The sequence below is a fragment of the Nothobranchius furzeri genome, chromosome 16, assembly GCF_043380555.1.
Source record: "Nothobranchius furzeri strain GRZ-AD chromosome 16, NfurGRZ-RIMD1, whole genome shotgun sequence".
Taxonomy (NCBI): domain Eukaryota; kingdom Metazoa; phylum Chordata; class Actinopteri; order Cyprinodontiformes; family Nothobranchiidae; genus Nothobranchius; species Nothobranchius furzeri.
Window position 1 is genome coordinate 36,965,812 of NC_091756.1, and position 18,029 is coordinate 36,983,840.

At 40.0% G+C, this 18,029-nt stretch overlaps 1 protein-coding gene across 6 annotated transcripts in view; it reads right to left on the reverse strand.

Annotated features, from left to right (window-relative positions):
* Window positions 1-18,029, reverse strand: part of plce1 (phospholipase C, epsilon 1) — a 103,051-nt gene that overhangs the window by 73,518 nt on the left and 11,504 nt on the right. For all 6 annotated transcript variants that reach the window (XM_015963155.3, XM_054749202.2, XM_015963154.3 and 3 more), the window contains exons 2-4: window positions 7,975-8,521; window positions 7,537-7,890; window positions 7,245-7,448 (exon numbers count right to left, since the gene is read on the reverse strand). In XM_015963155.3, the coding sequence (XP_015818641.3) occupies window positions 7,245-7,448; window positions 7,537-7,890; window positions 7,975-8,490 (1,074 nt within the window). In that variant the 5' untranslated portion in view covers window positions 8,491-8,521. The remainder of the gene's footprint in view (window positions 1-7,244; window positions 7,449-7,536; window positions 7,891-7,974; window positions 8,522-18,029) is intronic.

Here is an 18,029-nt window from a genome sequence, read left to right on the forward strand (position 1 = left end):
GTTTGAAAAGAGGGAAGAGGGTGTAGATCGAGGTTCTGTACATCTGCTGGGGGTTTCATCCCTTTGTCTTTTTCTTTTATATCTAAACACACAGAAGAGAGCAAACATTTAGTAAGTTAAAAAATGGAAATTTACTTGGTTAACGACAGTTTTATTACATCCTCATTTCAACTCTGTACAAAATACACACCCAAACATCCCGACTCTCTTATCTGGGTTGTCTGTGTAGCATGTCTCATACAGACAACAACAAAGCGCAGCATGTCCTCATATTTACCAATCTAATTTTGCCTTGTTGTCTTTTCCAGCCCGGGTTGAATAGGGGAAGATAGATGGGACAAAGTCTCAGATGCCTCTCCTGTACAAATAAAGGCGATTCCAGTAATTTACATACATGACAACACACTTCATGGTAGCCACAGGTCGCTAGTGGGCCTAGCTTGTAGCATTCGTTTCTACAGGTTTAGCAACACAAAAGAGCTAAAGTTTATCAAGGCGCTTTAACTTACAAGCTTTAGAGATTATCAAAATAAAATCGATGTATGGGTTTCAACAACTGAGTTTATAAAACCTATGATGCTGATTAGCTTATATTGTTAAGTGTTGTTGTTGTTAGCCTACCTGATACGAAGTGATCGCTGCAGATTTGAGCATTTTTAATGTTCTTCTCGTTCCAGTTGCTCCTTCTGATAGCTTGCAACCAAAGACATCTTTTGTTTGCCTTGAAAGGGGTGCGAGTTGATGGAATTCTGTAAAACTTGCGCAATTTGTTGTTTTTATCAAAGCGATTGGTACAACCAACAGCACAACAAGACAGGATTGTTGATCCCTTTCTGCAACGTACATGCGCATTAGGGCAGGAGGTGACGTGGACCGATAAGGGGTCTATAATATAGGAACAAATCCAATTTAACCAGCATTGTAAACCTAGGATTGTGTTTTTCTCGGGTCCGTTCATAACAAGAATTTAAATCTTTAAATAAATGAATTTAGACAGAAGAATAAGTGAAGTTACACTATAATTAATCTTTAAACACAAGCTTAGCTATTGACTAGATCGTATTGTAATTTCATCAATCTTACATCTATAAATTAACTAACTAATAAATAACTAATAAATTACATCTGAGGGTTAGTTGATTAATAGCTAATAAGATCATTGTTGCTTTTTTGTTGCAACATAATGACACATTTGTTCCCTGTCATCACTGTTGAGGATGAACTCAAGTACATTTTTTCTCTACATTCCTCACTGATGGCTCACAAAGAAAACAGGCGTTTACAACAACAACCCATCCTAAGGCCTGTTTATCTTTTGTACACTGTTCAAACTCAAGAGATCATAATAATTAAATCTTATCTTTAACCATTTAATGGTATGAAACACTGAAAAACCACATTTTAATGATTATTTCCAATTATAATTGGTCATTGAGTTTTTCATGCAGACTAAACATGAAAATAGTCTCCTACACCTATCTCCTAGATTCTGATTGAAAATAGACTGTAATACTAGGATCTCAAACGCCTGACAGTGTGACATCATGGACTCACCCATCTTGACTAACGACAGGGAAGGCTCTTGTTGGTTTAACACCGAGGAATCAGAAGAGCATGTCTCAGATAATAGAAACTAACCGTTAGCATTAGCAACTCCACCACATGGCAGAACTCCTCCAGGCTTGTGTTATTTGTGGAGATAAATCATCAGCGTCGCAGAGCAAACAGAGTCAATGGTCTTATTGCCGTTAGCCAATCAGAAAAGAGATGTCAAAATATCAAGAAAAAAATACTCCAAATCCTGAAGCTCAACTCTGAACTGGCTCACTTCTAGTTCCTGAAATTGGTGCACTGGAGTTCCCCCCCCCACCCCCCCCCCAGAATATTACTTACAAGGCATTCATTCCTACTAGAGACCACTGCAAATGTACTGATTAGATAAGTGAACCACACCTTTCAGACAGAGGCTTTACATGATGAATGGTCTTGTGTGAAGCATAACATAAGCAAATAATTTGGATTTAATAGTGAGAATAAAGTAGCTTAGTGTGTGCTTGTAATTATAATCAAATACATGTTTTTTTTCTGTGGTTAAAATAAATAGAAAGAGTCTGTTTATTGAGGCAAGCTCCTGAAAAGCAAACCAAATTTTATGTCACTGTCTGGCACCACGTTTAGGTTATTAAACCGGAAATTTGCTGGATGATTTGTCTCAAACAGTACCTTTCAATAAAGCACTAATTGGTAAAGGTGTTTACAGACAATATAACCCCAGTCTCTTAAATACCATTTGTATAGCAGGAATGTTTAACTAGAAAAGGCAGACATGGGAAAAGGACAGAGTTCAACAGAGCAAACAACAGGTTTTACAAGAAGGGTCATAAACGAACGGCTGCCTTTTAATGGAGATGTTCGGGACAGAAGGTTCAGATTTCCTCTGCCTACTCGTGCCTTTCCTTTTATGAAATCTATAAGACAGATGAGGCCACTCCTGACTGATGGCAGCCCATACTTGGATAATGAATGCTTGAAGGCTGTCACAATTTGTTTGCTTCTGTTTGTTAACCTGCCTCTTGAGGATTAAAAATTGACATGTCTAGCAATGTGCTACATCATAGTTATGAGGAGTTCCTCCAGGATAATGCTTAGGCACCATTTTTTCCATTTCTGCATTCTGAGGGTAAGCTGTAAAAGCAACTCCACATATGAATGCTTATCTGTTGACATGACACAGGACTGATAGGAGCACTGGCCTTTTCTTTTGGATGCCCCAAACAATAAAACCTGACTTTTTTGTTTGGCTCTATTCCCCAGCAGCCTAATCCCCCTACCTTTATGAGAACCTCAGTCAGTTCCTGATGTTTACTTGGCAAAGTTGTAGCTTGTTTGCTGCCCTCTTTGAAACCAAGATTTGTCGTGTGTGAAAATTAACTCACAAATTCTTTGGCTCTGTTTCATAACAATCTGGTGTTTAGTTTTACTGCATGACAATATTTGCATCCTTCTTAAAATGTCTGGCCACAGCTGTACAACTACAGCTCCAATCAACCCCCCATGGGAGGTAAGCTGCTTAGCAAATAAAGGGAAAGTGGACTGTTGCAGGCAGCACAGGACATTTTATACACTTTCCCATCGAAGATTTTTGATTTGAGCTGGAAACTTTCTGGATGTAAATCTGCAAATGGAGAGGCTATCTCATGAAAACAGGAAAACAGACCACATCCCTAGAGGAAAGAATAAATTGTTGGCACAAAAAACTACTGGAAAGCTCTACAACAGGAAGAAAATAAAGCTATTTTCTTTTAAAGTTAGCTGCTCTCTTCCATAACCTGACACCAATTTGAGTTTAATGAAAAAACTCTGCAGGGCCGTAATTGGTAGAGTTCACAAAGCTCAACAATGAGATCCTTCAGCTTCAGCATGTGTTTGATCCCTACACCAAAAGGGAAATATGTGAGGGTTTCACTGTTAAACCGGCAGCATAATGAAACACTTCTTTATCCTGAGTTAAACTTCTCCCACACCTAGTTCCGTAACCATTTTCAGACAGAAGGAAGGCACATGAATAGGGCACATTTACAGCGTGTAAATGAAAGCAATTTATTTTACTCTGTTAGTTGAATTTAGGTAGCATCCCTGAAGATGAATTATACAGTCCAAGGACAAAGAGCAGCATTCAAAGTATTTTTTGGGTTAGCATCAATTTCTCTTGAGTTAAAAGCATTGTATTACCCCACTAGCCCGAGGATCTGCTTTGGAGCTTTTGCTATGGAATAATTGCATACATTTATGTTTGTGGGAATTATGTTCAGGAGGATTTAAGCCATGGTTATTCTAATTGCTTATTGTATAACAAAAAAAAACACTGGATACTAAATGTATAATTTGTGCAAATGAGATAAATACTTGCAAAAAATGGATTATGTTAGCTTTATCCAAATGTCTTCTCTGTAGCACTCTCCTTTGCAGTCCTAAATGGCTTGAGCCACCCTCCCCCAGCACTTCTCTCCCATGGTCGATTTTCTTTTTTTTTCCACTCTTTAAATTCTGATTTTCTTCCTTTCTCTCCTAGCGTGTCACCCCTCCCTTATTCTGTCTCCTCCACTGACACTGTGCTTCATATAATCCTGTGTTTTTTGGCCTCCTTTCATAAGTTGTTGCAAAAGACACACAAGGCTAAAGAAACTCCACACAGCCATTACCACAGCATAAGGCAGTCACACAAAGGCATGTGTTTATTTTACGGTCCACAGATGATATGAAAATATCATTTTAAGACTTTTTTTAGAATTTGTAAAACCCGTCAAGCCAGCGTCACATCTTTCAAAAATGTCTAGGAACAATTGTGACTCACTAATCAATGAAATGACCATTTTTCATCATACCTTTCATCCAATCAATAAATGGATGACTTAAGAAACAATCTAGACTTCAATTTGCGCTAGGGTTGGGCGATTTGCATAATTTTTCCCACCACCAATCGTCAGTCCAAAAAATGACGATGTGCATGTGACATTTGCGAACACAGAAGAAGCCCAAAACAATGAATTTTTTTAATACAAGTGAGCAAAGACGAGTCATACACAATAACTTGGTAAGTAGTTAAATACATGTACTGAAATATCGAGTTGTTGACAATTAAAAATGTAGCTTGAGATATTTTTAGAGAAGACTATTTGCTTTTACTTCACCATTAGCATTGTTAGCTCATCATTAGCCTCTAGCATTCTTTACTCAATGCTAGAGTAAAACAAAAAGATGCTGTGTCTTCTTAGGAGTCCTCTGAGTCTGAAAGCCACTATGCAAGTGTGGGTCATTACAAGAAATAACTTCTGGGTTGCTCCTGTAACTAGAGAAGAAAAAATGAAAATACCCAGAACAAAATGGCCAGGGCTGCACGTAAAATATATTTTCTACAATTTTTTTAAATATTAATAATTATCTAGATCGATCAATATTAAAAAACTGTTATCGATATACTTTATTTTTCTTTATCGTGCAGCCCTACTAACAGCTCACTGAGAAAGAAAGCTGCTTCAGTAAAAACTTCCAACATGATTGAGACATTAGACCGTTTTTTGATTTTTTATAGTTTTTCTTACATATTGTTCCTTAAATACTAGAAAATTTTGTAAAAAAAATGTGTTATAAAAATAACTATTTTATCACAGACTTCTCATGGGACAGAATGTTGACTTTCGAATTGTCTCTGCATGCTAATGGAGAACTTACAACGTGATGTACATTCCGCCATACATTGTCGAAGACGACGCAAATTTTGTAAGTAAAGGACTTAATTACTTCAATCAACTCTCGACTCAAAGAAAAGCCCAAGTCTAAATAATCCAATGTTGACGAGAAAGCCATTTAAAAAAAGACGCCGCCCTCTCAGTCACAGTAACATCCCGCCCATCAAACCGATAGAGGTGTGATTGGCAAGGCACAAGACTGTTCAGGTCTGCTGAGGCTCCAATGGAGCGACCTGCAGAGCTAATCCTTTTGCTTCTGCTGCAGTCTGTCTAGATGTCTAGGCTAACAGGCCTCTGGAAAAGTTAGTTTGGTTCCTCTTTCTCAGAAATGCTAAAAATGTGAGCCAATTAGAGGAGATAGCAACTTAAACTAAATAGAGACACGCAAGAAGAGATTTGTTAATAAAAAGGGAAGAAATTGTTAGCCAATTAAAACAACTTTCTGACAAATGATCCCAAAAAATCTGCAGAAAACTTTTCCTTTGGCACAAGTCCATTAAGGTAGTACAATTTTTGGAAAACAGGATAAAAACTAAGTGACCCTTTAACTGAACAAGCTTTGATAGAGGAGTGCTGGCGACTCACATGGCTCATTATGAAGTCATCTGTCCCTGAACTTCACTTTGTCTGTGTTCTTAAGGCCGCAGAGGGTTCATAAAAACAGTGCGGCAAAGTTAGAAACCACACTGCAGCTACACACTGGAGAGAAGAGTGTAAGTGTTTGTGTTTTTATGGTTTGACTGTTTCAGCTCTCTCCACACAGAACTCAACTCTGTCAACGTCAAAGGCAAGCACATATCTATTCAACACACACACGCATCAATACATGGAATTACATATGTCAATTGTTCTGCATTAAATCGAGAAGCAAAGGATAATTATTGTTGCAAAATCTTGAATAAGTCAGTAGTTTTGTGCTCTGAGAGGAATGGGTTTTAGACTTCTTGTGCTTTGAGTTTAATCCGGAAGAGGAAGAAGATAACCTAAACTAACAGGAGTGCATCCTGTGTGATTCTACCAAATTTGAGAGCCTGCAGTTTTTATTCACTGAATCATTTTTTATTTACTTTCTAAATCTTAGAGATTACCATTTCTTACATTCTTATGAATTTCATGAAAATGCAATATAATCTTGCAGTGGTTGCTTTGAGAAACACTAACAGCAGCTGTCGGTGGTGGTTGGGATTTTAAAACCTGATTAAAGATCATTAATATTACAAATCTTAAGTTTTGTTACCTCTATGTTCCCCCTCCGTCCACTTTCTTTGGCTATAAATTTAACACAGATGCCAACTCAGCACAGTCCATTCACACACACACACACACACACACACACACACACACACACACACACACACACACACACACACGGCTCAGTCATTCAGCCTGTCAGTAACACGGGTAGCAGAACTAACAGAATAAATCATTTTCCACAGCAGAGGCCTACCCTGAACAAAGAGCCAGTGTTTCGGTGTGCTGCTCTGTTAACTTATTCCCTTGTACAAATTATTTATTGTCATTTCAGGCAAAATGTTTCAACACGGGAATATAATGGCCAAACTCAACCAGAGCTTTTCTGCAGGTTTGTCTTGTGCCCTAAACCACAGCTGTCTCCTGCTCTAGGGTGAGGAGTTAAATCCCACCTGCCTCTAACAAGGAGCATAACGACCAGAGTCAGCACAAGCAGTCCGGGTCCTCTGAAGGCTCCAAGATGCATTAATATTTGCCAAAAACAAATCTGAAGCTAGCATGTTACATCTCTAATGTCTCTGGAAATGTAATCTCAAAGCAAATGTGTTAAACTTGTTTAAAATCGCAGATAACACCAGGTTTAATGATGCAGTTCTCCACATCAAAGCATCAAACTCTGATGTGAAGGAAACCCCACCAGGACAGGAAAACATTTCTGCTTGCTGACATAACACAGCGCCACAAACAGGTCATCTTTTTGGATTTCCTGTTCATAACGTGTGTTTCTTCTGTAATGTGTTTTACCTGATGCAGCAACCCCCAACTACAGAGCAGCATCCCTCTGCAGCCTCGGAATTCCTCTCCAGGCACTAGGACTTGCTTCCTGTCCTCCTTGCTGGGGCTCCTGAATCGGAATTCTAGAACGACGTCCCAGACATCGTCCGAGATCCGACCTGATGGGAGCGTTCTGACGATCGCTCTGGTTCCTGTACACACCGACTTGGTCACCTTACAAGATAAAAAATATAGAATTTCAGAGTTTACTTCAACATTAAACGAGCAAAACTCTAGTTCTGAGTTAAAAGAAATCACCCACCTTCTGATTGTTCTTTAGGAAGCGCCTTACCAAGACCGTGGAACGTCCTTTAAGATCAATGACAAACTCTGGACCGTCCAGTTCATTCTCTCCTTCCCCCTCATCGCTGCTGCTGCTGCATCTGTCTCTTTCTGCGGAGGACCCCATGGCTGTCGGCATAGAGTCAGGAGGAGTTGGTTTCAGGAATACCTTCTCCAAGGAGTATTTATTTTTGACTAGTGGCATCCTATTGAGCCTCTCTAAACTTGAGTATCCATCTTTGTGGTGGTGCAGAGGTCCGTTGTGCTGGCGGCTGAGAAGAGGGGAACCAGACGGAGATGAAACCAGAGAGCTCGGCTCACTTGAGGGACGGCCCTGAAACGAGAGACAGTGATGTCCAGAAGCACAAAATACTGAGTTAAACACAATTGTAATAATTGCACCGTCTTGCTTTGTAACCTTGCAGAAAGCCAGCATGGACACATGCATGCTGCCACGACAGATGTGTCTCTTGGTGGAGCAAGAACTGGCACTGAGATGCTGACATGTTACAAGACTGGAGCTAGGGCCTGGCCTGGACCAAGAGCCATGGTCACTGTAAGCATTTGGACTCATGTGAGAGTTAGACAAGCCGGAGCAGAAAGTGCTGCCAGTTTTGTTGCTTTGTTCATCCACAAAATCTCCAGAGGTGTCCGGTTCCCAGAAAGTTTCCCCTGAACCTTTTTTGAATACTGGATGTATTTTTTCAATACTCTTTGCAGCCGGCATGTCTGTAAAAACCTCTACTTCGTCGTTTAAAATGTTCTTCAAGTCTTTGTGCTCTTTGTTGCTCCTCTGTTTGGAAAGCCACAGCTGGTCTGGTACATCATTAACACGTTTGGTTCCTTTGCTAGATCTGCTCCCAGAAGGCGGATGTGAAACGTTGTTGGACGACACCCCATTTCCAACCTGTGGCTGGTTTTCTTTAGTGGTCATCACTGCGCCTTGTGTGTCTCTCTCAGCAGCTCTGGAACAACGAAACATCAACATTAATGAAATACTCATTCATTGATGGTAAATGCACTCATCTAGATAATTTGACAATAAATTAATAAACAGATTTTAGTTTAATTTTAACAATCAAATTCACAGATCTTATTATTCCATGCCACACACGTGAGAGGCAACTTTTATTCCTCTGGGATTGCAGCAAGAAAAGGTGTTTTAATCTAAACCAGTGTTTCCCAATTCTAGTCCTCAGGACCCCCTGCTCTGCATTCCTTCATCCCGTGGTTACGGAGACCTTCTGCTAACTAACTTCATTAACACCAGCGTTTTCAGTAAAAATCTCATTTGATTGTTAGTGCTTGGAGCATGTGTTGGAACTATAATAATAAAGCTTTGGTCAATATCAGTGAAACAGAGAATTAAAGCAATGTTTGTGTTTCCAAGAGTCAGCCGGCTTGCGAACATCGTGAAATAGAGTTTTACTCTTGACAGATACTGGCAAACTTCAGTTAGCACTTGGAATAAGTGTGGGGATCGACACTCAACTGGTCACGCCAAATTTCCACTCAATACCTTTAACTGTGAAAGAGCTAGACATGTATTGTGTTAGCGAATTCTGGTTAGCTGTGGTGGCCATCTTGAATCGAGATGACTCCAGGGTTCATTAGTTGCAGATGTACCTCCAATGAAGATTTTTTAAAGTTTTCAATAAAATCCCCCCAGTAGGTTGTGAGAGACATAACACACACACACACACACACACACACACACACACACACACACACACACACACACACACACACACACACACACTTAATGAACAACTCTGCAAGCCTTAAGCTCCTCTTCTCTCTCAGTGAGTTTCTGTGGATGTCAGACTGTCCTTCAGCTACCGGTGACCTCTGCAGCGGCTGAGATGATTATGTCCATAAACAGTGAGCACTGTTCACATGTGTTGTGGAAACAGAAACATGTGCAGCTGCACCACCAGTTGATAAAAAAAACACCAAGTTGATCCTGGAAAGCTGAAGAATTTCCTTGATAATACGATTACAGTGACAGCTTACAGGAATATGTGTCCCTGTGTGCACAGGCTCTGTCTGAACCTGATATAGTGGCATTGTTGCTCAGTCACAGCCCCAGAGAGAACTCAGATGCACATTACAATTTTGATTTCCATCCTCAGTGATGAATACATGTAGCTTTAAAAAGCCTAAAGCAACACAAACACACGGTTTTATGAAAGAAACATGGAATAATCACATAATTGAGGCTGTTTGGGCAGCTACCACTAAGGCTGTGTGTGGGTTTTTCTTCTTGCCACTGTCACAGCTCTTTTATCCTGACTTTATCCAGCTGCCTTTAAACGACGGCACATATTGTTCATAAAAAGCCTCTACTGAAAACGCTGTAGACTGCTGAGGTTGGGGGAAAATCTGGCTGATCTACATCCATGAAATTAACGGGCCTGACTGCAGAAACGAGTCATCGCAGGGCTGGTATTTCTCACACAGAGTGCTAAAACAAAGACTTACTCACTTGCTCTTTTTCTTTCCCGATCACCACTGTGAATTAGCATTAGATTACACAGTAGATTCACATGTATGGATATTAATTGTGTGGTTCTAGAGTCGATATGGTGGCCAATAATGGATTTTTTAAATACCTTGTAATTTATGCGACCCCAGCTCACACTTCTCTACTAAAGTATGTGGGTCACAGTTGGAATTTGACCCACCGAAAAAGTGTGTGTGTGTGTGTGTGTGTGTGTGTGTGTGTGTGTGTGTGTGTGTGTGTGTGTGTGTGTGTGTGTGTGTGTGTGTGTGTGTGTGTGTGTGTGTGTGTGTGTGTGTGTGTGTGTGTGTGTGTAAAGGACAGAGAGACAGACACAGATCTGGGAGTGTGTGCTGGATGTCTGCAGCCTCTTTTCAAGGCTTCATGGTGCATCCAAACAGATTGCACGTCTGCCAAAAAGTTGAAACATTTAACCGGACACAATGACATCTAGCCTCTAAATAATCTTCTCTACTTTGCTACTAAGTTATGGCCTTTCGACAGAAATTCTTTAATTGCCCAAAAATCTAAGTTTTCATCATACCCAAACATTTAACCTATTGATGGGCTAACAGGATAAATACCATTTTCTCCTTGGTGTTCTTTTAAGTGCCCAAAGCTTCAAAACCCGTCCAGATTATGAAAATATTATTTTGCAAATGATTTAGTTTGTTTATTGCAGTAGTTATTCAAGAGCAACAAATCCATCCGGTGTGTCAAACAACTGGTTTGACCTGATAATGAAGAACTGGAGCAGCTAGTTGTGACATTTCCTGTCTGTGCCATCTCACTGATGTAAATCTTTAATGTTTTGCTTCCCAATCTGGATTTTAAAGATTCATTCCATTAAAAATACATAGATGAATGTAATAATACACCCAAAATGCATTTACGGCTACATAAAATGACTAATGGAGTTTTGTAATTTCACATTATTGAGAAGAGCTTTAACCTTCACACAGGTGAGTCACACAACAGATTAAACCATCTTATTATGTGCTGTTTAGCTAATGTTTTGACTTCCCAGATGTTAGCCATCTACTTGAGGTTTGTGTTGTTCAAGGACACAGCTGCAACACGTTGGGCTTGAATCCATCCAATTTTAGGGTAAAAGGGCAGTTGTAGGGTGGTGTTTTAGTTACTTGAGGCAAGAAGTCGCTCCACGAAGCTTCTAATCCTAAAACTATGAGCTGAGCAGCATGACAGACAGCTGTACTTGTCTTCAAGCAACATCTACAAGTGCTGGCCAGTAAATTAGAATATCATCAAAAGGTTGAAAATATTTCAGTAATTCCATTCAAAACGTGAAACTTGTACATTATATTCATGCAATGCACACAGACCAATGTATTTCCGATGTTTATTACGTTTAATTTTGATATTTATAGGTGACAACCAATGAAAACATCAAATCTGGTATCTCAGAAAATTAGAATATTCTAAAGGCCAATGAAAAAATGTTTGTTTCTCTAATGTTGGCCAACTGAAAAGAATGAACATGAAAAGAATGTGCATGTATAGCACTCAATACTTAGTCGGGGCTCCTTTTGCCTCAATAACTGCAGTAATGCGGCGTGGCATGGACTCGATCAGTCTGTGGCACTGCTCAGGTGTTATGAGAGCCCAGGTTGCTCTGATAGTCGTCTTCAGCTCCTCTGCATTGTTGGGTCTAGCGTATTGCATCCTCCGCTTCACAATACCCCATAGATTTTCTATGGGGTTAAGGTCAGGCGAGTTTGCTGGCCAATCAAGGACAGGGATACCATGGTCCTTGAACCAGGTGCTGGTGGTTTTGGCACTGTGTGCAGGTGCCAAGTCCTGTTGAAAGGTGAAGTCTGCATCCCCATAAAGTTGGTCAGCAGCAGGAAGCATGAAGTGCTCTAAAACTTCCTGGTAGACGGCTGCATTGACCCTGGACCTCAGGAAACAGAGTGAGCCAACACCGGCAGATGACATGGCACCCCACACCATCACTGACGGTGGAAACTTTACACTGGACCTCATGCAACGTGGATTCTGTGCTTCTCCGCTCTTCCTCCAGACTCTGGGTCCTTGATTTCCAAAGGAAATGCAGAACTTGCTTTCATCAGAAAACATAACTTTGGACCACTCAGCATCAGTCCAGTCCTTTTTGTCCTTGGCCCAGGCGAGACGCTTCTTGCGCTGTTTCTTGTTCAAGAGTGGCTTGACACACGGAATGCGACACCTGAATCCCATGTCTTTCATGAGTCTCCTCGTGGTGGTTCTTGAAGCGCTGACTCCAGCTGCAGTCCACTCTTTGTGGATCTCCCCCACATTTTTGAATGGGTTTGTCGTCACAATTCTCTGCAGGGTGCGGTTATCCCTAGAGCTTGTACACTTTTTTCTACCACATTTTTTCCGTCCCTTCGCCTGTCTGTTAATGTGCTTGGACACAGAGCTCTGCGAACAGCCAGCTTCTTTAGCAATCACCTTTTGTGTCTTGCCCTCCTTGTGCAAGGTGTCAATGATTGTCTTTTGGACAGCTGTTAAGTCAGAAGTCTTCCCCATGATTGTGGTGCCTTCAAAACAAGACTGAGGGACCTTTTAAAGGCCTTTGCAGGTGTTTTGAGTAAATCAGCTGATTAGAGTGGCAGCAGGTGTCTTCTATATTCAGCCTTTTCAGAATATTCTAATTTTTTGAGATACCAAATTTGGAGTTTTCAGTAGTTGTCACTTATGAATATCAAATTTAAATGTAATGAACATTGGAAATACATTGGTCTGTGTGCATTGCATGAATATAATGTACAAGTTTCACGTTTTGAATGGAATTACTGAAATATTTTCAACCTTTTGATGATATTCTAATTTACTGGCCAGCACTTGTAAATCACCATGAAGTTAGGAGCGGGGTAGCGTTTCCTCATCAGACCTATCCTAAGTGTAGAAAATGATTTGAAGCATGGACACTTTGTACATGACTATAAAGACAAAGCATGTAATTGTTCCTCTGCTGGTAATAAATCTAAAGAATACCACACACACACACAGTAGCTGCTGTTATCAGCTGAACTCTGACCTTTCTTGGCTCTTCCAGGTTAAATCTGAGCCTGGGGCTAAAAACGTAGACAAGCTCACATGCAAACACCATGGACTAAAACCAGGTCAGACAGAGAGACAAGTGCACTGACCAAGAACATGTTCAATCACTTCTGCTCCACTTCAGCTTAACTCATAAATACATTTATAATCACTATAAACCAACGTTTGGGAAGAAGATTTAACTCCACAAATTTTGAAGGGCTTTGTCATGAAACTATCCTGAAAAACACTCACGTTTAGATGAAGTTTATATCTTTAAAATGTTTAGTGAACATATTTAGGTTTCACTCGGGATTCCTGTGCACCGTCTTGTGAATGTGAGATAGAGAAAGTGTGTGCGCGTGTGCGTGTGTGTGAGTGTGTGTGTGTGTGTGTGTGTGTGTGTGTGTGTGTGTGTGCGTGTGTGCGTGTGTGTGTGCGCGTGTGCGTGTGTGTGTGTGTGCGCGTGTGCGTGTGTGTGTGTGTGTGCTAAGGAGGGAAAAATGACAAGAGGGATGGGCCTTGCAAGCTCAGCAACCTATCAACATGAGTTTAAGGTTTCTCATGATTTCATTTACAAACATGCTTAGATTTGGCCAACATAAATAAAAATAGTCACTTTTCATACGTTTGTTCAAGATTCCTGGATTTTTTTTCTTTAAAGATACTAATTTCTCCATTTAAAAGCAAAAGTGTGACTTTCAGATTCTTTGAAGCTTATTGGCTTTGAAGCAAACTGATGGGGGAATGACTTCACTTAGCTCATTGACAAAATGCAGAATGCATTTTCCCCACCACCTTGCAGAGATTAATAATCTTCTTATGTTGGGAACCTTTGAAGTTATATCTATTTTGGTCACACACCAGTTTTGGCTCAATATCTGCAAAACTGATTTAAAGCCAATCAGGGGCCCCTCCCACGTCCCGGTGCCGCTACAGTCAGGGCGGGAGATGTTAACCCCTCAGTGTCCAGGCTGCAAAGGATTCATGCTTGCATGAAGTGGACACTAAATGTGTTTTAATGTTCAATTCAGCTGATTATTTAATTATTTTTAGAATTGATACACCACATTGCATAGATTTTCACAACTTTTGAAGGCTGCACTCGAGTGAATTGCCTTGTGGTGGTTTTAAAAGTTCTGTGTAAGTAAAGACGTTCAAGGATGGAGAAGAGCAACAGTATTTAGTGGACAAAAGAAGTGGAGTCAATCTATAAGTGCTTTAAGTTAAAATACAAAGGCATAGATCAAAAACTCATTGTTGAGGGTCTGACCTCATGAGGAAATTACTATGCAGTGATTTTCTCCAAAATGACTGTGCTTAAATTGCTCTGAAAAGCAAATAACCACATCAGCGCCAAGAAACTTCATTTCCCATGATGCTTTGCACACGGAAGCATTGGGATGATGTCACCGCCTAATACCAGAAACACGTTCTGCGCATGTGTGGGAGGCCGTGGAGCTTTTCCCGCGAACTAAGACCATAAATCTTCAGCAGAGACAAAGAAACCTCGTTCTTTTGCCCAGGATACCTGGCGGTAAGGACACGCTTGTCGAACGCTCCGACAACTTGAGCACGCGGAAGCTCTAAGTGCCCAAGTGGAGCCACGAAACCGCTACAAAGCCACTCGAACTCCATCAGGACCTGACTGGGAACGAGCGGAGCTCCATCCAGCTCTCAGAGACGCTGTAAGTTGTCAAACTCAGCACAAAAGAAACTTCGTTCTCTTTGTGTCCAGCCCGTGGAGAAACACTCGTGGGGAGAAACAACGGAGAAACCCATCAAACCGACGGACGACGCCAAACTGCGGAGAAACACGGAGAACCGTCAAATCAAAACAGTGAGGGACGCTTCACTGTTCTGGTGATCAGAAAACTCATTTCTCTCTCTCCTTTTCTTCTCCCGTTTCCTCTATAGTCCAGAATAAGCAATAAAACCGCGCTATTGCTTAAAAAGTAGCTTCGTGTTTTCCTCTTTCGTTCCCAAAACACGTCCGCCGGGTCATTTTGAATAAATAAACTGCTTATTGATCATTGTTTGGTATCTTTAAATGTTTTCTGCTTGGCCACGTGGTTAAACTAAAAGATATTATTCGTGATTAATCCTTTGTGTTGTTTCATGATCCTTTGAAATGTTTTGAGTGAATTTAAGGTTAAGTTACTGATGATTCTAAGTGCCTTGGAAGTTAAAGTGCAAGTTGCCACTCACACTTTAGCCAGACAAAGGGGTCAGCCATCTTGCATACAGACTCCATTTTAGAAACACACACACACATACATACAAACAAAACACCTTGAACATTATTTTGAATATACATCCTTTTATTATATCACATGGTTATTATTCATCTATGCCACTGTTTATTCATTTGACAAATTGTTAATTAAACGTTATACTGTAAAATTCAGATTTTCGTCTCCAGTAGCTTTGTTGTGTCGAAGAGAAGTCTCTGCTCCGAGGATTCTACGAACTTCAAGAAAGACTGATAAGAGTTTTGGATTCAATTTTTCCCCGGTTAAAGGGGAATGGTGCCCCGTATATCTAAGAATATCTTAATTAATAAATAAATCAGTAAATATTCCCATATTTACAGAATTTATTGAAGAATCCAAAAGTAAGTTGAAGCTTACTAATTGTTCGCTCCTAATAACCCCAACATCATTATGTGCTAAATGTGCTACTCAGTGGTGTCGACACTACCAGAAAACCAACAAAACAACAGCGAGCGACCCACAAACAAAGATAAAAAGGAGCTAAATCTCAATAACACCTTATAATTGAACTTCAGATTCTTCTAACCCAAGAAACAACACAATTACAGGTGATGTCATAGAATTAGAATATCATAACAAAGTTTATTTATTGTTGTAATTCCATTAAGTGAAAATTATATATTACACAAATAGAAATATCTCAAATATTTATTTTGTTCATTTTGATTATTAGAACTGACAACTAATGAAAATCCCAAATTCAGTATCTCAGAATATTAGAATACCGTGAAAACGTTCAATAGTGACGACCTCTGGTGTCACACTCTAATCAGCTAATTGACTCAAAACACCTGGAAACACCTTTAAATGGTCTCTCAGTCTAGTTCTGTAGGTTACACAATCAAGAGGAAGACCGCTGACGTGACAGTTATCCAAAAGACGACCACTGACACCTTACACGAGGCGGGCAAGTAATACAGTAAAAGGTCATTGCTAAAGAGGCTGGCTGTTCACAGAACTCTGTGTCCAAGCACATTTACACAGAGAGGAAGGGAAGGACAAGATGTGGTAGAAGAAAGTGTACAAGCAGTGGAGATAACCGCGCCCTGGAGAAGATTGGGAAACAAAGCCCATTCATAAATGTGGGGGAGATTCACAAAGAGTGGACCGCAGCTGGAGTCAGTGCTTCAAGAACCGGCACATACAGACGTCTGTAAGACATGAGACAAGCCACTTTGAAACAAAAAAGAAAGAAAGAAAAGTAAATGATCGTTTATGTAGCGCCTCTCAAGATAAAATTCACGAGGCAATTCACGACAACAACAGTTAAAAAAACAAAGAAGATTTTAAGAAATTATCAAAAAATATCACAAAAATTAGAAAAATTAAAAACTTGTGATTAAAATACGTGAGGAAAGGGACAGAGAAAATGAAAAATGAATGAATGAACTCAACTGTACTGGAATGTTTACAGTGTGAAGAGCCTTGAGATGATTTGGCGCTATATAAATAAACTGAATTTAAGTGAATGTGAGTGATCCAGGGTCTAAGGCAAAGTGGATTAGAAAATAGCCCTTTTAGCCCCGTTGACTTGCATTCATGTTTTCGTTCTCCCGGGGACCCATGAGCGAATTGGAAAGGGAGGTGACTCAGGCTCCCTATTAACTGTAAAATAATAATAATAGTAACGTGTTCTAAATCACAGGGACACTTTTGATTTCTGGAATTAAAACACACCAACTATATAATTTCATCATGCCTCTGCAGGATGTTATGTTGGCCACTGGCAAAGTATAAATGAACAGAAATGAAATGAACACAGGAACATGAAGGATGCCCTTAGGACATTCAAACAAGTGAAATTTTATTTTAACGAGTTTGTGTCTCAGGAGTTGCAACAGTTTTTGAGGCCCTGTCCTAAATCAGTGTTTATCCCCGACACAGGGGGTTTACTCACACATAAAAGCTTTGCTTTTTCTAACGCTCATCAGGAGAGATTTTTTTCACAACTCATCCAAACGATGACTCACAGCCTGGTATGTGATTACATCCACCTTCTCAAACACAGCACAGAAAAGAAAAGCCTAATCAAAAGGCAACAAAAAAGTTCTGGTCAAAAGATTTACACTTGAGCTGAGGACAGTTATTTTCGGGCTAACATTATAGTGGCACAAACAGTGGGTGAACGGAGAATAGAAGCGCCTAAATGGCATAGTGGGCTGTGTTAAAGCTGAGCTAAAAGGCCTCTAAACCTCCAAATACTCGACTAAATAGTTCACACAAAGATTTAGTTCTGGATTATGTACATTCCTCTATCATAACAGGCAGGTTTGGATAAAGACGGGATTCCTTTTCTGTTGTGTAGCACGTGTACAAAAGGATGATGCTAGTTTATCCCAGTGCATGCAAATAAAATGCAGATTTCATGTAAAGTATCTCTACAGCAACAGTACTTTGTTTATGCTAAGGAGATTAGGGAATCATAGCACTGCAGAGTGGCTTTAAAGCTTAAACCATCACATGATGACTCAGCAAAAGTTACTAGAAAACGGAAATGAATAAACATATGAAATTGGTGCTGTTACTAACCTAACAAACGTATTACCTTGGTAACTAGTACATACAAGTGTTGAAGTTGCATTTGAAGTAGTTAACTACTGAAAGCTGAAAACGAACATGAGATTAAGTTTAAACAAACACTGTAATTTTAAAGGGACT